General features: G+C 32.2%; 1 protein-coding gene across 4 annotated transcripts in view; it reads left to right on the forward strand.

Moving 5' to 3' along the window:
* Nucleotides 1–25,268, forward strand: part of LOC143238028 (ankyrin repeat and fibronectin type-III domain-containing protein 1-like) — a 192,933-nt gene that overhangs the window by 130,358 nt on the left and 37,307 nt on the right. For all 4 annotated transcript variants that reach the window (XM_076477918.1, XM_076477919.1, XM_076477920.1 and 1 more), the window contains 7 exons: nt 4,241–4,373; nt 6,640–6,741; nt 7,011–7,309; nt 19,178–19,282; nt 21,545–21,623; nt 24,251–24,354; nt 24,805–24,935. In XM_076477918.1, the coding sequence (XP_076334033.1) occupies nt 4,252–4,373; nt 6,640–6,741; nt 7,011–7,309; nt 19,178–19,282; nt 21,545–21,623; nt 24,251–24,354; nt 24,805–24,935 (942 nt within the window). In that variant the 5' untranslated portion in view covers nt 4,241–4,251. The remainder of the gene's footprint in view (nt 1–4,240; nt 4,374–6,639; nt 6,742–7,010; nt 7,310–19,177; nt 19,283–21,544; nt 21,624–24,250; nt 24,355–24,804; nt 24,936–25,268) is intronic.

The raw sequence follows: 25,268 nt of genomic DNA on the forward strand, positions 1-25,268 counted from the left end.
AATTATTTATTCACCAAACCGTTTGACTTCTTTGGTTAAGAATCTCTAACAACACAAACCATAATGCGAACAGAAATATCACCAGTATTGTAAATAATCGAACATATTTTACTCTAGAAGGGTCATGAGTTTTCAGCCTGTCAACATATTTTAGCGTTGATGAGACGCTATATATAGGAGTGAAGAACCTTCATCATGAAGTCAAAAGAACAAGTTGTAAGTTAACGATCTTTACTGCTTGATTAAAGAAGGGAAATGAGTTTTCAGCCTGAAAATAAACGAGTAACAAAAGTTTTCATTCATATATATATAAAATCATTCTATATTTTCGGGTGAGTTATGTTTGTCAACTTGCCTGTTTCCATATTCATTAAATTTGATGCCAATACTTTTGATGGGTGTTTCCATATTTCACACTAATATTTATATGACCTTCGGATATATATATGTGCCCTGGAGTTTTTGTTAAGACTGATATCTAAACACAGTGAATTTCTAAGAGAAAATCAATAAGTGTTTCATTTACCACACATGTCTAGAATAAATGACAGTCAGCTTAAAATCGAAGAGGTTTTGAAAAACATGTTACGAAGTAACGTGTCATATAGAACAGGTAAAAAATACTATAAACACAAATGACTTTTTAAAGATATTTTTTCCTAAGTTTTGTTCAGTCCTTATCGAAAATTTCACCAATTACCTGAAATGTTGTTTTCAAATTCATTAACAGAGTTGTTTTATTTTCGTGAGTGTTTCACCTCTGCATCTTATGTTTTACTCACTCACGCAGTTCTTTTGTTACTGGAGTAGAAAATAATCAGTTCTCTTCCAGATGGAAATCCGCAGTGGTTTGGGTACATGATCTGAAATTCATTACAGATCGCTTTAATTCGCTTTTCTTCATTTTTTTACAATTAATTGATGATAGTGAAAAAAGAGAATATTTTTACCTTGTCAACTTCGTGATGTTACAAATTTTAATTGTTTTTAACTATTTTTACTGTTGATCTAAAACATATTTGTGGCTAATTTTTGCAAAATATCAATATATATTTTATTAAAGTATTGTTAAGTTTAATTAAAAATTATTCGTTCTGTAAATTAGGATAAAAGCGGATATGTTGTTCTGGTAAATTGCTGTTTTAAATTAAGCACAAATCTACACAATGGGCTACCTGTGCTCTGCCCACCCCATATGGGTATTGAAACCCGGCTTCTAGCATTGTAAGTCCACAGACATACTGTTGAGCCACTGGGAGGCTTAAGCGTATATGAATTACAAACCTAAATGAGTTGTGTTTATATTTAACTAATATACTGAAACATAGCAAGGCGTTTGTAACAAATATTTTATTGTAGTACATACTGGATTTATTGTATACATTCTAAGAAATTAAGTCAGGTTATCTATGAGTTTTTATAAGACTTGAAGTTTCATTTTTATAAAGTTTGATAAGATGTTCTGGTACACCATAATTCATAAATTATTGTAAAAAAGAACACACCAGAGCTAAGGATAAACAGGAGGAAAACAAATCACTTTGAAGAAGAAAGCTGAAGTGATTTACATATATATATAGTAAGGTTTCTGAAACAGAATCTCCTAAATGTTTGATAGATCAAAGTATCAAAAAGTTTAGAAAAAACAAATTACAAAGTTGAATGATGAAATATAAGAAACAAATCGTGTATTAAATGTGGAAGAAACCAGGTCCAATAACATATAGACCTTATTTTAAGTTAAATTTGGAAGAACATTCATAGAAGTAATATGTTTGATTTGGCATTGGTTTCAGAAGGCTTGAAATTCTATTTTATCGAGAACAAATGTTATCTTGCTAGTAACTGAGCTGCCTGCTGTTTCCTTTGTCATAGCTTTTGTCAGCCTGAAAAGTATGTCTTACAAGAAAAAAATTAATATTTAACCAGCAAAAATTTCTGTATGATTTGTTTCTTGTTGCTTTGACTATATATGTTAATATATATATTAAGCGTCAAAATCTCTGTATGATTTGATCTCTGGTGTTTCTACCACAGCATATTTTTCCCGTAATTATTTATACTTTTAGCCAATTATGAAGCAACTATTAACTTAGAATATTTTTAAAACATAGATATTTAATGAATCAGAAAAATAACTGAAATTTGGAAAACATGTAAAATCCTAACTTCTGAGCAGCTTCCCTTTTCATTCTTCTATAAGAATAAAATCAAATAAGTAGTTTAAAAATACACAGTATTAAATAGTTTAAAATAGGCAGTGACTTTTATTTTTAAGTGAAAATTGAAAATCAGAAGTAATTATCCAACGTTCTTTTTGTGTCAATGTTTCCTGCTAAATATACGGAGACAAAGAATAATCGAAGTGAACTCAGACTTTGAAGGAAGTAGACATTATAAGTTTATTAGGAAAAATACCCGAGATATGAAAGCTCAAAAACAGTTGGTTCTCGGCTATGAACTTAAATGCTAAAAGCTCGCGCATATGATGTAGAAACGTTCAGAAAACAGTTTTTTTTTTCCTTTTTGCAGGAGATGTCGCGAATACGACACGAATACTATCTCTACAGATACAGAAATAAGTTTTATGTACATAAGATGACTTTATTTTTCGAAATTTCTTATAGCATCGCTGAAACACATCTTCCAGTAACTAAGATCTTTAATTAATAAATGTAAATGTTTATCCTTAACCTTCTCCTAGCTACTTGTGTCATAGTTGACTCATCCTTTAGGGTGTTAGAATCATCCTATTGCATTAATTTAAACACTATGACACATATAATACCCAAGATAACGATAACATTACCCAACGCAACAAATATAGCTTATTATAGCTAATTTGTAATCACTTGCTTTCGGATTAAAGTCTTTTAAATTACTTAGCATTGTCAATGATATAAGATTAGAAATGATCATGTATTGACTACAGGTTTTAAATAGTCTTTACTATAACGTGTTTTCAATTAATTATGTGCTTTTGATCCACATGTATCAACTTATTTCTGTGTTCAATCTTTGAAGCTTGTTTAACCAAGTTTAGTTGCAGCGTTATTTCAAGTTGACATGAATTCGCTCCTGGTAAATGACATTACCTAACTAATCAACTTTAATCACTCCTGGTACACAACGCTTATAATTACTTCTAGTTCGTAAAATTGTCCGATCAACTTTATTTATTTCAGATATGCAACATTCCTTAGCAGGTTAACATTAGTCGCTAAAGATAAGCCTTTCAGAAGGCTTATAATGTTTGTAATAGAATAAATTTATTCAGATGGCCTGATGTTTCTAATAGAATCAGTAGCTTTCAGAAAACATATGTTTATAAATAGAGAGTGGTACAAAATTATTTTTCTCATTTTAAAATTTAACAATCAAATAACTATAGAAATATAACCATGCAGTTTTCAACATCTTGTAAACCAGCCCAAACAGTTTTTATTTTCGTGTTTTCTTTTGTTTTTCACTTCAACGAGTAATTTTACCCAATAAAATAGCCACTATGCTAAAAACGTCTCAATGCGTCTTTTGGCTTGAATGTTGGGCCAATTCCGTGGCTTCCACGTTTGCCTGACATCTGTCCGTTAGACTTGCTTCTTTTGGATTATGTTAAGGACATCGTGTATCGCAGACCTATAGCAAACGGGGCTAAAGATCAGGATAACAGCTTTCATAGTGAACGTGAAATCAAATCAAATATAACTTGGACGTCCTGAAAGCTATTAATAATGCACTCGCATAAGTCTACTGACATGTTTATAAAAAACTTGGCTACAAGATGTTGAAAACTCCGTGTTTGTATTTCTTTGGCCATTTAATTATTAAAGTTTACAATAGGAAAGATAATTTTGAGCTACCCTCTATAACAATATCTTTTCATAAAGGCTAATGATTCTAATTATGATTATTTATTTTCTGTATAAGTTATAATGTGTCATTTCATCGTTGGTACCTCACATAAACTGATGAATAAGGGAATATAACTTCGTCATTGTGAAGACTATTAGTTTGGAGACTTTCTATTCAGTATCAACGTCTTGAAATTAAAGACTATTATATCATGAATTATCTAGATGAAATTACCTCAGATTATTCAGATGGAAATAAAACTAGAAAGCAAAGTGAGGACAATGTTAGATATGTATTGCTCTGCAATATTGGAATGAGCTAGAAAACAATACATATATGAAATTTGAATTTTAATGTTTGACAACTTTTGTACACATGTCATCTCCAGATTATAGTCTCATGGTAACTGACGAAGAAACCATCAACACCTACAGGTCTCCCAGTACCTCCCCTGTTTCTTCACGTTATATTTTGTCCTCGCCCAGTTCATCTTCTTCTCAACCTTCGGGAAGTAAGCAGAAGTAAGTGATTGGAATGTTTTAGTTATGACGTTATAGGTGGTGAGCCAGTTGAAATGACATGTATTTAGACAAACTGTTAAGCACATTTGTGTTCAAACCAGGAAACAAAAGCAATTTCTAAATGCATAAATATCTGTTAATAAGCTCTGTCCTTTATCTTGAAGTTATAAGAATGACGTCATTTTAACATAAGGTAAACTTCTTGTTACAAGTTAAACTGTTGAACTACCGAATTTAAATAAAGTAATGACAAAACTAAGTTCAATCAGTGCCCTGCTAAAAGGTAAATAAAACACTTCAGTTTTCTGGGTTTTTATAAATAGGTCGCTTAGCGTTTTGAATACTTGAATCGAACACCACTCTGAATGCTTGCCAAAGTTGAATTATCGGAACATATCTTTCTTTTGGTTATTAACTTTGTGCTGTTTAATGTAAAACATATTAGTAATTAATATCATTATCTACAGAGATCTGAGTCAGATGTTTGTGCACCTTATTGTGAGGGTGTGGAAAATTACATTCTGGGTACTAGTAAACTAATGTATACTCAATATTAAAGGACAATTACATTCAGTTAATGTCATATAATAATTCAAAGTAAGATTAAAAAGAAATATTGGCTAAATAACAATATCTCACATAATACTTCAAGTACTGAGGAACATTTCGAGTCTCACACCTTCCGTGGATCCAATCTGCATTACGTTGAAATATTCGTGGGTCGCGATGCGGTCTTTCCAACAAACATAGATGTAATACATTGGCTACATATTTACTAAAACTCGATTTGAAGAAAATAAAAATAAATTATCTGGCGTATCAAACATACATACTTATTTAATAATGTTCTGTTTTGTTGCGTTGGCTTTCTTTCTTTAGAACGAAGCCACGTTAGACCATCTGATGTGTCTACCGCGGGGAATCGTACCCGGATTTTAACGTTGTAAGTCCATAGACTTACTTCTTTCCCACTATTTCAGTGAGAATAATACTTTTCGTTTTCACATAAACCCCCAAGTAAACTTCTAGTCACTTATAGGTTAAGCATTTATGTAAGTGCATTGAGTACCTGGTTTAAAAAAATTAAAATAACTCTTAAATATATAGGCAATAATTAATAATAATAAGGTATAAAGAAAGTGGTTATGCTTCAATCCTGTGCCGATGGATTGGAATTATGGACAATGTAATGCTAGCTGGACTGCGCACTTACAAACGTGCTGCGATAGGATTCTACAATTGTAGAGAGGATATATTACGATTTGGCCGTTGTTAAACTCCTCCTCTTGCGTTTAATTAAATAAACACAAAGTTTGAACAAGATAAAGCATTAGTTTGCTTTCAGCCTTGTAGACGTACTAAAACACGAATTTTGTACATACAGTATGTTGAAATCGATTCCCAACTTGTAGACTTCCACTGAATTGAGTCTTGTAATTTCTTCTAAGAGATGGCCTAGCGCGTTAAGGCGTGCGCTTCGTAATCTGAGGGTCGCGCCCGAGTCGCGACAAACATGCTCGCCCTCCCAGCCGTGGGGGCGTTATAATGTTACGGTCAATCCCACTATTCGTTGGTAAAAGAGTAGCCCAAGAGTTGGCGGTGGGTGGTGATGACTAGCTGCCTTCCCTTTAGTCTTACACTACTAAATTAGGGACGGCTAGCACAGATAGCCCTCGAGTAGCTTTGTGCAAAATTCCAAAACAAACAAACAAACAAACAATCTTCTTGATTTGAACACAAGCGGTGAATGAACGACAAAATTTAAAGTTTTAAAAACAATATATAGATGCGGAATGTTTGAATTTATTACACAACTAGCAATCTTGAAAACAGGCAACCTTAACAACCTTTGTAACTTCTTAAATGTATGAGTTTATTTTTTAGCAAGATCATTATAATTTATTTAGTACATTAGATCTAGACCAAGTTCGTGTGATGCCCCACGAATTTTCTGTTTCTGTTAATTTTGTTTCGTGTAAATCACCATTTCTGGTTAAGACAAATGATTAAAAACTCATCTGACACGACATTAGCGTAGTTAGTTAAATATACAAAGAAGTATTTAAGAATATTCTAACACTAATAAGAAAATACCATGTTTCAGAGTTCTAAGTTGCATTCACTTAGGTGGGAGGAGAGAAAGATTGTAATTTTTCTTTAAAAAAGATATGAACTCGAAAGTCTTTACTGTACTTGCTATATAAATGCGAATTTGTAGGAATCATAAATTCCAAAATAAAATAAAAAATGCTTTTGATATTATCAGGGGAGAACAATCACGAACAGGATTAGCCAAGCTGGCTCGATTCTTAACTTCGAAAGAGAGAACACCAGGTACGAAGACAAGTGACCTGTCCCCTTCAGAGGTGTAAGTATTATAACAGTGTTGTTTAAGCACTTAACACTTAAAATTTTAATATTTAAAACTGTAACTCTACCTCTGTACAAGTGTTTCCACTGCAGAGCACTACCGCTGTACTGTATAGTCCCCATCTTTGTTAAGAAAACGTTTCAGGTTATCTTTTATTTTATCATTGTTATTGATTTCATTTTATAACACCATTTTATTTTATTAATAGCTGCATTTGTATTTAATTTTCTAGCTAGTTGAGTTTAACAATAAAGGTTGAATTCCAGGACGTGTTTTGCTTGGAACAAAGGAGCATCTTCTGTGCGGAGAGCCAATAGCATTGATAGTATAATAGAGCTTTCTTGCGGCACTCAGATTATTGAAGTTTCGGAAGCTTCAGATACTGCCTCTATGATCTCTACATTGGATACAATCAACACGGACACAACCAGTGACACCCTCACTGTTCCGAATAATAAAGCAATTCCTCTGTCCCCCAGCGTCCCCTCCAAACTGGAAACTCACAAGAAAGGGAATATACCATCTTCCCCTAGCATTCCGAATCGTCTTGCAAAAGGAATTACAGGTGAGATACATAGACTGCCTTAGAAATATTTAATTACAAACCGTATACATTTTCTAAAACAGAATTTTCAGTTAATAAAGAAAAAACTTGTATGTCAACTAAAAGGCAAGTATTTTAGTGTTCAGTTGAAAATCTTGAAATACGACGCCAGAAGATCTACATTTGTGCTAAATGAAATTTTGATACAAAAAAAATATTTGCAAGTCTGTAATTCTCATAACGTAGCTGAGGTATTTATTAGAATTATTATAGTTTTAATATGTATCGTAAAATGTTTTATCTAATTTCGGACGAATAATATATCTGTACTTTCTATTACTTAATCACATTAATCGGTATTAACTTATGTTATAGAGAATATGTAAAACATCAATATGAACATAATTCTCTGTTTCTAGAAAATATGAAATTTATGATATAAAGCTTATTGCTGTCTCGTCGTAATCTTCTAGTGTTATTCTATTGAACCAAGAACAGCGAATTAATCATCCCACGATTTAATATTAAGATCAATAACACTGTGCTTAGGTTATACGTTGTTATTAGCTGCAAAAGCACATTCCTTTAACTTACGAAATGAAATATTGCACCTTCTTGTATTACTGATATTATGTTTTAGTAACCATTAAATTTAAGAAATACTTTACCTTCAGTGGTGACCTAAATTACTGCAGCGCATAAGTTGGTTCAGAAATACTTAAACTGCAAATAAGTACTTTAACGGCTGTTATACGTTAAAACTGTTAAAACTGAGAAGATACAATCTCTCCTTATTTTTGATACTGAAATGTTTTAATACTTTCTTAAGTTACACAAGATTCAAAATGATTTTTTGAGTGTTTTGAAAAGATTCGGGTTAGTGGATGCCACCTCGCAATGCAATGTAAAGAAAGGCATTAACTCAGGTTATCTTTTCATCATGAAGATGAAGATATAAGGGTTTTCATGAAAAGTAACCTTTTATATATCAGATCCACTACAGCAGTGGTTAAAATAAAACATCATTTCAGTTCAGTTTTAAATATTACAATAAAGCGGCATCTTTAAAAAACGGAAGGTAAGATATCTCGATTTCATCTAAAAATAATAGCATATTGAGCGTTTGCTCAGTTTGTTGTAAAAATACAGGGTAACAGTGGAGTAGATTGAGTTACGTTTTTTTTTTGTGCTATTTACCGATTTAAACATTTTTTATTACTAAGCTGTTGTCATTGTGTGTTTGTTTTATATTTCGCGCAAAGCTACACGAGAGCTATCTGCGTTAGTTCTCCCTAATTTATCAATGTAAGACTAGAGGGAAGGGAGATAGTCATCACCACTCACCGCCAACTATTGGGCTACATTTTTTACCAACGAATAGTGAGATTGACCGTCACATTATAACCCCCCCGGCTGAAAGGGCAAGCATGTTTGGTGTGACGAGGATTTGAACCCGTAACCCTCAGATTACGAGTCGAGCGCCCTAACCACCTGGCCATGCCGGGCTGTTTGTTATTAAGCACAGAGCTGTACAAAGGGTATATGTACTGTGCCAACACTGGGTATCGAAACCCGAATTTTAGTGATATAAGTCCGCAAACATATTGCTATGCCACTGCGTGGGTCTTATTTCATCGATGTTGGAAATTTTTGCTAATAAACAGAAATAAACAAGGTAAAAGTGAATTTTATCAGATCTTTGCCATGGGTTGTTAGTAATTTTTCCAGTTATTGTTAAGACTGCGGATAAATAACTAGTGAAATATTTAACCTAACTTTATATACAGGTGATTAATTATATCATTATTTAACCTAATGGAATAAATAGGAATTTCATCTTTTATTCAACGTTTAATTAAACAGATCAAATTGTACATTAACCATTTATATATCAGTTTGTAAAAAACAAAAAACACATCGTTCCTTTAATCAAATTGATATTTATAATAAACATAACACGTAGATAAAGGAACATTCCATTAATTTTGTTGTCATTGGAAAGCTCGCCCGCTTGTCTCTGTTTTTGCGTACTAGATTTTGGTTATTATATGTGGTGTTGTATCATAAATGTTTTACTCTAGAATATACACGTACGAATAATATTATCTCATGCTTTAACCAATGCACCGTATTTAAAATTTATAGACCAAAACAATATCATAACTATCAATTTCTACAATAATTCCCTTAGGTTAGTCATTTTTTTCTTTCATTCTCACATAAGAATCTTGGTAATATATTTTTGCCATGGAAACCTGAAACATTTAGAGTCGGCATGTTCTCTCTCGGGATGCTTTATCAGCTGACTGCTGTTTCAGGACATTCTTAAGTGAAGGGATACATAAAGAGAAAATACTTTCATTGATTTTACCTATTGTTATCATCTTCAACTCCTTTATATGTTTTTTTATATGTTTTGCCTTTTGCCCCCAAATTTTTATTTTGTGAAGAACACTGTGTGAAATCGTAGAGAAAGAAACCACAGATAGAATTACTAAAAAAACATTGTCAATTACACAGTTCTCACTGCAGCGTGTAAAAACATTAAATAAACATTATTTTCGTGTACATGTTATACTGATGTTGTTAAACCTACTGTACTTCTACTATAGCTTTTGTTTTAAAAACAAAAGTGGCTTCTTATGGAATTGAATTGTGCTTAAAAGCTGGAATTATTCTGAAAAAGAAAAAAGACACATTTGCAAAGAAATATTCAATATTTATACTTTGAAAATCGGTTACATGCAAACCAAACATTTATGAAACATCTATAAGGAAGAAATATTGACATACTTCGTACTGCCACACCTGCTATACAGCAGTTACGTTGTAGATCCCCAGTTGTGATCAAATTCTACCATGTGCATAACACTAGCATCTACATAATAGTTATATTGTTGAAAACTCATATAAGATTACAACAAAAAATCACTTACTCCTTGGATTTTTTAAAATAATTTAAATACAATAAGTTATTGAAAACTTTATTCAACTTATAGTTTCTAACTTAAAATATTGCAGCCACTCTCAACAAGCTTATAATTGATTCGTAATAGTGAATGTAAATGCGAAGATGTGAAAATTTTGTGAATGTTGAATAGGAGTTAAGTAGCAAAGTTTCTTTTCGAATATTATTCTTGATTATATTGAACAAGAATTTATTTAATAACAAAACAGTGAACAGTTAAAGAAAATACGTAAGTTCAAACTCGACTTTGTTTTGAATTTCGAGCAAAGTTACACGAGGGCTATCTGCGCTAGCCGTTCCGAACTTATCAGTAAAAAACTAGAGGGAAGGTAGCTAGTCATTACTATCTACCGTCAATTCTTGGGCTACTCTTTTACCAACAAATAGGGAAATTGACCGTCAAATTATAACACCCCACGACTGAAAGGGTGAGCACATTTGGTATAACGGGGATTCAAACTCTCCACCCTCAGATTGCAAGTCAAGCGCCCTAACCATAGAGGAACACCAGACTTTGTCATTTATTACATTTCTAATTACCTTTTGTTCGCAATTGGAAAAAAAATTAATCTAAGCATGTTGTTTAACTCTCTGCCTACGTATGACTTAGATTACGTTTCTTATTTTCTAGTTTTGAATTATTATTAAAATAGTTAACTTCTTCATTTCTTACATTTTTTGCAGCACGGGGTCCGTAGAAATTTTTCAAGAAGGGAGGGCAAACTCGAAATCGGGGGTTGATGGATCCATCTTAAAATTTTTGATATTACAATCGCGAGAATGAAGAAGCTCCCACAGCCAGAATTGATGTGTTCAATTATCTTAAGATTAAATTAAGGTATACTGCAGACTTGCAGCTATATATACACTCCATATTAATACCATTTGGTCAGCCCAGACCATGCTGTCTCACGGGATATCTGCAAGACTGCGTAAGTCTCTCTGATGACACGAGTGAGAACTACCATGTCCAGTATTCAAGAAGTTGCCCTAGTACAGACGTTTTTTTAATATTTAGCTACAGGGTATATTTTAAGTAAAGCTGCTGACAAACCTGGCAACATTTATTACAATTTAAAATTAAATATAATAATTAGTTAGAAACTGTGAAGTGAATAAAAACCTGTAAATTCATATATATATATATATGCTGAATAAATTAAAGAAATAATTATTTTTAAGGGAAGCAAGTGCCTCTTTATGAACGCCTATGTCTACATGTAGAAGTTCTGAAGATATTGTTACTTAAATTCTTATCCAACAACTCAGAAGGAAAGTAAGCTGCAAAGATTTTTATTGAAGCTTGAGTAAAATAAATATTACAGAAGGTTTATAGTAACATAAATTGTGGAAACACACCAATTGTATATAACATTAGTAAAGCAAATAATCCAGTTAGACCTATTGTTTCCAGCATTAAATGGATCGAGTGTGATCTAGTGGTTCGCGTGTTTAGCTAGTGAATTCAAGGGTTACTATCTTGAACAATAACAAATAAAACTGTATAATTAGACTTTTATCTTCATCTACAAGTGGCCTGATATTTAGCTTGCTCGAACTGTGAATCAGAAGATTACTAGTTCGCGATTTAATGCTGATAAAACTCACTCTATATTTTGGGGCCTTAAATGCACTATAATAGCGATGGTCAAGCTCTATTATTCCGTCCAGACATAGTAGCCCAAAAGTTGTTGGTGGGCACTGTTCAGCAGTTGCATTTCCTTTTACTGTCAATTCAACATTATAAACGACTATGCGCAAAAACATTTTGTATAGCTTTACGCAAAACGCTGAAACAAAAAACCAACATTAATAAACCAAGTTAACCAATAATACCTCTTGTTATCTATATTATTAAACCAACCTGTCCAATCAGACGTATTGTTCTCTAATACTAACAAGCCAAATTGTTCAATCTGGCCTAGCCTTTCAAATGCAACACAATTAGGTTCTTGTTTGTTTTAAAGAATTGAGTTACAAAATGGGCTATTCGTACATTTCGATTTTAGACTTATAAGTACTCAGATTTATCCACTAGGCCGCCGGAAACAATTAGTTCATTAAATAAAAATATAGAACTTTTTATAGCACATTCTTCTCATCACTTGATTGTGTAGAAAACGTATGTTTGGAATTTTCGATATTAGAAAAGTCTAATGCTTTGTTTAGAAATAATTAGTTCTGTTGGAGTGTATTGCGCTTTTATCCTAAGAAAATTGTGTAAGTAGATAAACTTTTGCTCTTCGCTGTTAAATACAAATATGATTTCTTGCAGAATGCGTTAAATTTCTATAGGTTTATGTGGAATTAAGCACAAATCCACAGATTAGGCTATTTGTGCTCTTCTCACCACGGATATAGAAATCCGGTTTCTTGCGTTATGAGTCCGCAGACATCCTGGTGTGTCACTGAGTAGTGTTTTAGGTTAGAGGAACAGTTGAAGGTCGTAGTGAAGTTACGAAATGAAACGTTGCTTATGGAAGCTATAATAATACTATAAAGTAACCGGCGAATTACGAAAGTCACAAATGTGACGTCACAAGGTAATACGTGACTTCTAAACAACGTGATGATGTAACAAAATAATGAGTGACTTATGAATATCACAGTGATATCACAAAGTAATTTGTGACCCATGAACTGCTTTTAGTGGACACTTTTAATGAAACAGACTATAGTATATTTGTTGATATATATTTTTTTTAAATGTGACGTTCTTCTATGAAATTCTTTCAAAACAATTTACTTGTGATAAAGTAAAGTGAAATTGTGTAAACCTGTTTGTAACAAAAGTAGGACATATTTGGTTATTCGCCTGATTTTTCAAAGCGTCAGTTATGGATAATTAACAATTACTACAATAGTGTTGAAATAACGGAGTAATCTCTTGGTTGTAATTATATACACATTCTTTGAGTAAAACTCATTGAATGATAAGTTAGACACCGGCTAGGTACCTTAAATTACATTACACGTGCAGCAATTTCTCTCGCTAGTAATTTTAATTTAGGATAGCGCAAAGTACTCCTTCCGAATACAGAATCTAATCCACTAACAAAACTAAAATTGTTCGTGAATAATTTATTCCATCAAATAAGATAATATTTTTTTATTCACAGCTGCACATAGTACAGAATTTCCATGGTTGACATAAACAGGCGATAACAATGTTTTGACAAGTCAGGACATACCATACATCATTGAGTAATGACACAAGTAAATCAAAACACGTCACATGTCAGTAGATAGTGTAACAAGTATTCAGGACACATCATACATCAACAGATACGGTAACAAGTAAATAACATAAATAAACGCAGTACTGAATTGTGCATCAATTTGCAGAATCGACCAAATCAATGCCGCTTGTCTTCAATGGATTGTGTTCCGTGTACGCTGGACTCAGCAGATAGTCCGATGTGGTTTTGCTATAAGAAGACACAGATACAGACTGTCCGGTGTATTTTCTCACAGTCTTTTTCTTGATTTTTTTTACTGTTTCTCAATTTCTGTCTTCACTTTTTCTGCCTGCCCGGTATTAATTATAATCCTCTATTTAGAACACATAAAAAATAATTATTTTTTCTTCATTTGAAATTTCAGGTGTAAGTTTGTTTGTTTGTTGTGAAATGTAAAGCTACACACCATAAGCTCTCATACGTACCATTAACCCACTGGGGGCCCGGCATGGCTAGGTGGGTTAAGGTGTTCGACTCGTAATCTGTGGGTCGCGGGTTCGAATCCCCGTCGCACCAAACATGCTCGCCCTTTCAGCCGTGGGGGCGTTATATGTGACGGTCAATCCCATTATTTGTTGGTAAAAAAATAGCCCAAGAGTTGGCGGTGGGTGGTGATGACTAGCTGCCTTCCCTCCAGTCTTACACTGCTAAATTAGGGACGGCTAGCGCAGACAGCCCTCGAGTAGCTTTGAGCTCAATTAAAACAAAAACAAACAAAACCCACTGGGGCTGATATTATTGTAAAAGTATAATCGTACCCTATATTAATATTCCGTATTTCTAGTTATTGGTAAATTGTTTAGTTGAATTCGAATAAAAACTATAAAAAAGATGTGTTTGTTCAAAAACCTTCAAGTACAGAACGAAACCTTCTTCACAAAATAACACTAGTCTCAAATTCAGGGGTTTTAATTTCATAAAGAATTATGAGATAACATGTTCTGACTCCAGGTGTTCCCTGTAGTTAATAGAAGGTTAATAGTCCAATTGCGTAGCTTTGCGCTAAGACGAAACAAACAAACTTCACGTGCTCTAAACCAATGCCATTATTTTGCGCACACATACGTATTTTTAGTATGGGTTTTTTGAATACTTTAAAATAGATTATCTACAACTGCATGAAAGAAATGCTTTATTTTGCAACTTTCTACACAGAATAAAGTCCTTTTAAGTCTCTGTTATAAATGGTCGACAAAACAACAAATAGGTGTTCTGTTAAAAATACATTTATAATAAATGTATGAATCCTAAAAGTGTTCTTATAAAACGGCAAATCCATTTTCCTCTTCGCAACTAGAAAGTTTATCTTTTAACGTTTCCTTTATCAATTTCGTCACATGTTGGTTATAAAACTTCCAGGGGAATGAACACTTTACAACAGTTTGCTGTACACATTCTTTGGTGGATATATGGATTAGAAATAATATTTTCTCTTAAACCTGTTATTATGTATTTCGTAAAAAACACATTCAAACAGTATAAAATGTGTTATGGATATAATGGCATTAAATAGATGTACAACAAAAGCAACAATTTCTTCGACTTAAGTAGCTGAACACACGTACATCACAAAAGAAAACTATGAAAATATCTTTTCTGATACACATTGTTTTTTTCAATATTTGATGCATTATTATTAGGTTCTCTCATACTATTAGTTAATGTAAGAAAATTGTGCTTTGAGAGAAGAAAAACGAAATGCCTTTATCAAATAAATTGGATTTGAGCTTTGCCAAATAATTTTTATTTATGGAAAAAAAAATCGATTTAACAAACCTTTATTGAACACATTCAGATCTACTAAACATGGCAACTGCCAGGCTTGTAAAGTTTTTTGTTATCCAGTTGACGGCACATCCATATTTTAGGACATTATGATTTCTCTCTCAAACGTATTTAGTTTAATATAGAATAAAGTTTTCAGTAAATATTAGGTGCAAAAAAATGCCCAGAAAAACATTTCATTCGAAACATATTGTATATCATGGTGTCGAAACATTTGAGACCAATTTATTGTAAAACACATTACCCGACCAAAATTTTTCACTCAATGTTTTATGTAAGACACTAAGCCAAAATGCGTGGTCGATATTTTACACGCAGACAGGTCTCAGACACGGCTTATTTTAAAATATCCAGCCAAAATGTACCAGAACAAATAAATACAGGGCAAGACATGTCAAACGAGATTTAGTGTAAAATATATGTTCTGAATGTATTTTGAATTTCCCGCAAAGCTACTCGAGGGCTGTCTGCGCTAGCCATCCCTAATTTAGCAGTGTAAGATTAGAGGAAAGGTAGCTAGTCATCACCACCCACCGCCAACTCTTGGGCTACTCTTTTTCCAACGAATAGTGGGATCGATCGTCACATTATAACGAGGGGTATTCGAACCCGCGACCCTCAGATTACGAGTAGAACGCCTTAACCCACCTGGCCATGTTGAGCCGTTCTGCATGAAACGTTTCACTTGAGATACTGTCACAAGTATCATTAGACCTATAAACTTGGTTATCATAGTTTATTATAAAACATATCACTGGGGCTAATCCTCTTCATCAATTTAGTTGTCATTTAGGAATCGTATAGCGTGTAAACAATACAACGTTTTCGTCATAGTATAAACAAAAAAATAATTTCACTGATATGAATCCCAGTCTGTTTTTCCTATCTTTCATTTAATAAAATGTAATAAATTAAAAACAAGAAGGTCAGGGTTTATAAGAAATAATAAAAATCTACTTATTTTTAGTCATGTCTTAACCCTGTTTCATTTTTCCATTTTTCTTTTTTTTTATTGTAATTATGTTGGATATAATTGTACTAGTGCTTTTTCATATATTAAGGAAAATCTAAACACTAGTGTATGCGTGTGTTCCCACTTTCTTATGACTTTCTCTATTGTTATCTATTTCATGTTATTGATAAGCTACGGCTAACCTTTTGAACTGTATTCTTCAATATGATATTGAATTGAATTTTAATCTTCGGTTGTTGATGACATAGGCTCTGTTTACTAATGAGATTTCAAGTAGCATATCCGCCTGCGTGGGAGATTAAGAACTAATCCACCCTTTCAAGATTTGGTTTTAATAATAGTAACATCACAAAAACAAATGTGAAGATTATGATGAAATATATATACATTTTTATAAGCAATTTCGTATTTGGTAAATTATTGTGATACGTTCAATACTTGAAAGATTAAAATTGAAATCCAGAAAAGTATCCATTGAGATATATATACAGTCATATGAATTAAATTTCAAATGAAATTTGTAACTAGGTTAGCATTGGATTGTACATCCGTTTATTAATGTTACATTTAAAGTTCGTATAAAAAGAGAAGACATTATAGATTTATCATACGTCACACGTTTATACTGCACACATCCAAGGTTTGTCATGTGTCACACGTTTAGACCTTACACCTCCAAGGTTTGTCATGTGTTACACGTTTAGACCTTACACCTCCAAGGTTTGATGAATTATAGAAAGAGCTTCTTGACCTCTAAAATATTTTTATTTACAGATAAATAATTAAACATCTTTAAAAAAACTGTTTTAAAACCATTTCGTTTCGCTTGATGTATTGAGCGTCATCAGATGAAACATTTTTGAATGAAAGCAAACAACATTTCGAAAATGTCACGCTTTACAATATTAATAATAATACTGTGTCATAATCAAACTGGCAAATAGTACCTCGGCAATGTAAACTTACAATACACACAATTCTACATTGTTTTTTGAAAAAGAGAGCTTCTTTCATTTTTCTATGATTTATATTGTTTTATTTGATTATGTTTAATCGTGCTTACGCATATTCTTGATATTGTTTAAAACTGTAAGTGATTTTGGTTAGTTTATTCGATGAAAAAGTTCTCACAGTTTTCTTGTTAAATTTTATACATCGGTCCTGTTTAGCCTTCCATAAAACCGGTTTTCGATACCCGTAGTGGTAATTCTGTGCTTAGCGGATAAACAAACCTGATGAGTTGTCGTCAACATTTTGTAATGACAGTTTGGTTTGAATTTCGCGAAAAGCTTCTCGAGGGCTATCTGCGTTTGCCGTACCTAATTTAACAGTATAAGACTAGAGAAAAGGCAGCTAGTTATTACCACCCATCGCCAACTCTTGGGCTACTCTTTTACCAACGAATAGTGGGATTGATCGTCACATTATAACGCCCCACGGCTGAAAGGGCGAGCATGTTTGCTATGACGGGGATTCGAACTCGCGAGCCTTGAACTACGAGTCGAGTACCTTAACCACTTGGTCATTTCGGGCTCGCACTAACAGAAACTAACCAAAATTTCCCTTGTAGGAAAGGATATTTCACGCTCTTTAACCGTTTTTGGTCACAGTTTGTGGGTAGAATGTGAAGGTTTAGAAATGTGCTGCAACACACGATAGAGGGACGAGTTTTCTGTATTTGTAACTCGTCGACCTGTAATTAATTTTTCAGGGACGATTGATTATTTGTTTGTTGTTGAGCAAAAAAACTACACAATGAGTTGTCTGTGTTGTGTTCATCACATATATCAAAATCCGGTTTTTAGTGTTATAAGCGCTGAGAATTACCGCTGACCCACTACGGGGTGGAGGTTCTTAAGGCTGGACGAAGTTTATTTAACGTTATGAAAAAAATACTTATTTTATCATATAAAGTGTAATATTAACATGTGTTTTCTAAGTTAAAAAATTCCGTTCAAAACAAGAAACATTTTTACACGTAAGAAAAAAGAAAGGAGTCTTAATGTCTCCTATCTTTCATTGTATTTACAATCGTGGAAGGAATTCCAATAGAATTAAACCCTAAGATTGGATTCTTGCAAAAAGCCAAAGATGTCATATGTCATTCGCTCAACATTGACAAATTCAATGTTTTTTATACGTTAGACATAGAGAAGAAAGACAATGTGTCATATATATATACATACATATATAACAGTGTCAGTGTTAACAAAATTAAGGTGTTTTATATGTTAGGTACAGGGAAGAAATATACATTGTCATATATATAAAAGTATCAGAGTTAACAATATCAAGGTGTTTTATATGTTAGAAACAGAGAAGAAATACACATTGTCATATATATGTGTCAGAGTTAACAATATCAAGGTGTTTTATATGTTAGGAACATGGAAGAAATACACATTGTCATATATATAAGTGTCAGAGTTAACAATATCAAGGTGTTTTATATATTAGGAACAGGGAAGAAATACACATTGTCATATGTATAAGTGTCAGAGTTAACAATATCAAGGTGTTTTATATGTTAGAAACAGGGAAGAAATACACATTGTCATAAATATAAGTGTCAGAGTTAACAATATTAAGGTGTTTTATATGTTAGAAACAGGGAAGAAATACACATTGTCATATATATAAGTGTCAGAGTTAACAATATCAAGGTGTTTTATATGTTAGGAACAGGGAAGAAATACACATTGTCACTTATATTACAGTGTCAGAGTAACAAACTTGGGTCTCTTAATTCTACTTCTAAGGTATAAAACACCTTAAGTCTGTCACATTTTAGTCCTAGTGTTGACAGATCCAACCAAAGTTTTTAACATGTTAAAATTACATTTTGTTACGAGTTATTAATTTTATTGAAACAGTATGAAATCAGTAACATGAATGACTTTAATTTTTATTATACGCCACTATAGGGATCCGACAGGGCAGTGTGGACGTATTTTTGGAAAGCCTAGCTCTAGCAAAGGGAGAAAAAAAACGAACAGAAAAAATTAATAAGTTTAATATTGACCTTCAAGGTACGTCGTTTCTTCAACAACCAAAATGTTAATAAAATCATAAGAAAATGCAACTAATTTTATTTAGGAAAGGGTGTTGATTTCCATTTTATACGTGGTAATATAATAAATTTTAATATTCAATATTAAAACAAACCTAAGAATTTACAATACTGATTTCATAAACTCTTCCAGTTACAAGTGTATACACACTTATTGTTTAATTTACTAATCTAAATTTACTAAATCAAAGAGCATATCTGTTTTACTTATTCAAAGTAATTTGTTTAAGAACGTTTTTGATATAGTAAAATTATCATAAAGAAAGAGATTTCTGGTTTTGCGATTACCCTATGCTGATTATATTCTGTGTTAGTTCATCCATCATGACTGTGAACTATCCATGATTTTCTCAAACTTAGAGAAATATTTTTAATTGCATGAGTTGTTTTGGACGTGGTGAAGAGAACATATTTACCGTCCACGTTCTTTGGGCATTTTATACCTGAACCTCGGTTTTGAAACTAATTATTTCCATGCTTTTGTCAATCTGGATTGATTAGATATTTATTAAAATAATTTCCCGCCCTTACAGTCAGCTAGACCCTAGACATCACTGATGTTTTTAAAATACATTTTAATAAAAATGTATTTTCATAAATACATACAAATTACACTACAAAATAAGTAAATAAACTCACGCAGTGCTGTAGTTAATTCCATTAATTACTGATGTCCATACTTTGAGGGTTAATAAGTGGCTGAATTAGGTAAACTCCCTAGTTTCGGTTAGCATTACATATAAATATAATTTAGATTCCACATATGAAGAAAGGTAAGATACTTTTCATATTGAGAAAATGGTATTTAGATAGGAACAACGAACTGAAACTACTAAAATATTACAGTGCTCGTGAGCAGATAGTTCAATAAGAAATTTCTAGATGCAGCTTTTGAAAAGTTATTTTTTATTTTTGTTTAGCTTTATTACAACGTTTCGACAACTCGTGTGGCCATCATTGGTTTACTGTCCATTTAAGCAACTTTTATTTTATAATCTATCTATTACAGGGCAAAACTGCTATATATAAAGTGTAAACTTAGGTTACTTGTGAGACATTGGACTGTCTTTTCTGGATTCAAGTTATCTATTGTGAAATTATTGATGCTACCTTCTGATTAAAACAAACTACATAAATAATGTTCTTACGTTCGTGCTTAAAATGATTAGAATGCACTGTTTCATCGCTTGGGTACTCTCGTAATTAGCGGTTTTAGGTCAACATCTGAAGTTTTACAAAGTTCGACTATCCTAGACTAGTCATATTTCTACGTAATTTGGTAACAAAGCAAACTAATCTTTATGAAAATATAATACTAGCCATAAAAAATAAGAATAGATATATTAAACAACCTACACAATACTGTTAATGAAAGTAACTTTAAAGAAAGACCAGCATATAACTTACAGAACACTAATGGTTTCCTTCATCTATTGTGGATGACATGTTCAATACCGAACTGATCATTGGTATAAACAAGTTACTCAATATACATTAACTTACATATTACTGACTTATCTTAATTAACTGGTTTCGACCTATCTGTCTCTAGTCTTGATCAATTGATTGCATGTTGAAGTTATCATTTAATTAGCTCTTAAAGATTTTCTGCTTTTGTTTCCTTTGGTTATTTTTTTCTGCTTCTTTCGTTTTAAGTAACAAGATAATCTATTTTTAAAATTTTGCACTATAGTCCTCTGTTGATAGATTCTGCCACATAAAACACTTTATTTCTAAAAATTACTTTCTTGTTATAATTATTACAGAAGCCTTCTGGTGCTCATTTAGTGATATCTAAATTAGCTAGCTTTAACAATGAACGTTTATTGGTGTAATGATAAGAGTTAATAGATAGACTTTCATAATAACAAATGTATGTATGAGTACTTTTGTTTTTAAAAACGGACACATTTTCAGTTTTGTAACAAATTCTATAATACTTCAAATTATTTTACCAAAAGACGACACTTATTAAATTAATGTGCATTACGTAACACATTTAATTCTTATGCATTTGAGATACTAAACAAGTATGTAGAAAATAAATGTGTGTGAAATTGGCATGTTCACAAACATATATAACAGATATTTATTTCACTCGCTGCTTATATGCAGTTAGAATAGAATCACAAGGTTCTAATATATGAAACTGCTTTCATATGAATCTGAGTAGTATAACATCTTGCTTGTTTTAATCCCACTTGCCATGAATCCCCTGTAGGTTTATTTGTGGCCGTTGAACATGAGCACGTGGAGCGTGCTCGCGGTATACTGGAAACTACAGATGTCGACGTCAACAGGTAGGTGGGCCAGTGTTTATTATTATATACATGATAAACCAAAAATAAGAAAATTTATTTTCTTCTTTCAGGCTATCCATATGTTTATAAATAATAGTTCAAAATGTGATATCTATCTGTTATTGTTTGTTTTTAATTCACATGTCGTATGGAAGATTTTCCTTCCGCAATGTGGAGAGGTTATTTGTAACTTAATCTAGGTTAAAGACCAGGCATTCGAAATATTTCTCACAATTAGTTTACATATATATATATATATTTATATATTTTTGATTAAGCCGCATTATTTTTCAACTTTAAAAATAAATCACTGATAAAAAAGATGTAATTTATTACCAAAGTATTTATTTATACATATATTTTTGACTATAATGAAACAACTTTTAACAGTTAAAATACAAAAGGATAAGTGCTATCACAAACAAAAGATGTTAAAGATTCAGAGGAAAACGAAAGCAGAAGATCATAGAGCATTCAATATATACAACAACTTGGATAGTAACGCGGAGACCTAAGCCTCGCAACTGGTTCTTACTAACATTTTCATTAACTTTGTTTATTCTCCAAGACCTTTATTTTTCTTACCCATCAATTATTTAGATGCTTTAATTTTCTAATTCCAGGCTTGAATTACTTGCAGTTTATCAGTAAGATTGGCACGCATTGTCACGTATAGGAAATAGTTAGTCGCTGTATTTCACTTTGATTAAAAACACACATAATCATCTAAATAGCCATCACTTCTGGTGTGTAAGGAGTGAATTTCAACTATTTAGCTTTTCGTTTATGATGTTGATGAATTGTGAATTTCTTTAATAATTGAAGCAACAGAGAAAAGTCTGAAAAAATATATAAATATTTTAAGGCAAAAATAACTATTTCTGTTGACACTAAAAAGAGTCTATTCTGGAACAGTATCGACAAGGTCTTGAAGTTGAGATATCTCTTAACGTTACCATTTTTGTTTGTAGTACAATAAAAATACCATATTAAAATGTGTAAAATATTAAAACAATAAAGTTGAATATCATTATTTTCTATTGGAATATATACATTTTAATCACCCTGTAGCATCTACTGCAACACAACGTTTTAAAGTTGTAAAAATCAAAAGGTAAAGTGGACAATTCACTTAAATTACACTGTTTTACTGGAATACTAACTTGTATCTATAAGTTTGGTCTGATTTTCAGGAACTACATTTTTTATTTTAATTTCTAAGAATTTTACTTATCTTTGTTGAATGTCTGCTTTGAAATATTTATTTCTTATACCATTGTAATATAATTTCAAGCAAAAGTACCCGTCCTCAGTGACTTGTTTCATGGACTTTAAAAAGGTTAGTTGTGTTGCACTCTTGGTTCCACTCAGAGCCAAAGCTCTGAACTACTTATACCGCCCACCATGAAAAGTAATTGTTGAACATTTCAGAGATGTCAAGAACCACTCAACATTAATATAAAGTGTATATATATATGTTTATTCTTTAAGTTATATCACATATTGAAATGCGAATGACAGTTTGATTAATTCCTAACAGTTACATGTAGAATGTCCTGCTTGCAAAAGTAAAATTCATATTTGTTCTCCTGTCATTTGAAAAGTGAATGTTGAGGTTTGCGTGGTGCACAGCTTTCCAAACGGAAGACGGATGAATGCTTGACACTCACAACGGTTCGCAATATACAAGATTTATTATATTTTTGCATATAATGTCCAATATGGCTATATCTCTATAGGTGCAACAACTTCATTGTTATACAATTTTAACTCCACTTTATAAGTTTATATAACTTAAATAACTGTTACGAATCTTAAGAGAACAACGGTTCATTCGTTTATGTCAATTTTACTTTTAATTACACTACTTGTTTAAGGTATATTACAGGATCTTTTTACATCTACTGGTAACATTTATGTGCTTTTGCTATGGGAGACAAAATTGTTTTACCTGAATTTACTTCAACAACTTGTTTTTGATCGGCTTCTAGCGATGTTAAATACCACATTGTTTATCAAGATCACATCATGCTTTTATGGACCTAGAGCTTATAAAATGTTACAAAAAATAATTATAGTTTCAAAAGTATATAACTTGTTTAAATATCAGGTCATTATTCTAACCTACATTTCTTTCATTTTTTTTTGTCACAAGAAACAGTATTTAAACAAAGCTGGATACTGAAAAATTATTCTCAGAATTCAATAAAAAGTGGAAATATCCATCCAATTTACTCAAACTACCAATTTTCATGTTATTCAAAGTCTTTGCAAAAGGCAATAGGTGAAGCGGACTCAGCTAATTTTATAAGTACGAAATTTTCTGGTGGCAGAACAAGTCTCGACGTCGTTTATGATGCAATTCATGAAAGTGTTCTCTCTTAATTCGATGAAAACAACAACCCCATCCTAAACTTTAAAATCAAATCGATTTGTCTTAATTTAATAGTTGCTTAGTTTCAGGAATTAACTAAATTTTCTTATACCTTTAGTAAGGAAGATTTCCAAAACTTTGCTTAAAATAAGAATCCAGAGATTTGTGACGTAAAAGAACATCCAAAGTTTGAATGGAAATACATTATTGGCATGTTTATTCAACAAAACTTAAATGGGATTTCATTTCTCAGCATTAATGGAGATGGTTTTAGTACACTGGATATTGCAGTGATGACCAACTGTGTTCCAATGGTGAAACTACTACAGAACTACGGAGGGAAAGAAAGCAAGCAATGTGAGTTGCGTTTCTGTCTTCATGCAAGTTCAGAATTTACGAAGATAGATTAACGATGATACCAGATGCATGGCTTAATTACGTCACCTCTTTAATCAAGAGAGAGCCAAGCTTGTCTTTATTAATAAACCGAAACAGTTTTAGGTAATTAGTTTCATTTTAATTAGAAGATCATTTATTTTTGATTAACACAAGAGTTTATAGAAAACTTTAAAAAGATCTTATATATATTAAGATATATATATAATTTATATATATTAATTATATATATTATATCTATTAATGAAAATATAATTTAGTCGTGATGTGAGTGAGAGTAAATGCGTTAATTACTGGAAAATGTCAGTATGAATGCTGACATTGGAAAACTGAAAGACCAGACTTTTTGATTGGATAATTCAAATTTCATTACCTTATGATTTGGTTATTGAATTGTAATCTTTTATTCAGTTTCTACCAAAGAAAGTCGAACAAGCCAGTTGGTCAGTTTAGTCAATGAAGCTGAACGATGTGAAGAGGATTTATCCAAATACGTCAACAATACGGCGGCTAGCGGCAGCCTTTCTGCAGCTCTTTTAAAGGTTAGGCCTAACTCTTTGTATATATATATATATATATATATATATACAAATGCATTCTTGTGAAACAGAGAGCTCAGTTAGATTAGTCCGAGGTATTATATAACAGAAAAAAAAAAAGGTTTTTATGCGCAAGCTCGAAATGTTGCACTTTCTCTTGTCAGACAGTAACGGCCCGGCATGAGCAGGTGGGTTAAGGCATTCGACTCGTAATCTAAGGGTCGAGGGTTTGCATCTCAGTCGCACCAAACATGCTCGCCCTTTCAGCCGTGGGGCGTTATAATGTGACGGTTAATCCCACTATTCGTTGGTAAAAGAGTAGCCCATGAGTTGGCA

The sequence above is a fragment of the Tachypleus tridentatus genome, chromosome 13, assembly GCF_004210375.1.
Source record: "Tachypleus tridentatus isolate NWPU-2018 chromosome 13, ASM421037v1, whole genome shotgun sequence".
NCBI lineage: Eukaryota > Metazoa > Arthropoda > Merostomata > Xiphosura > Limulidae > Tachypleus > Tachypleus tridentatus.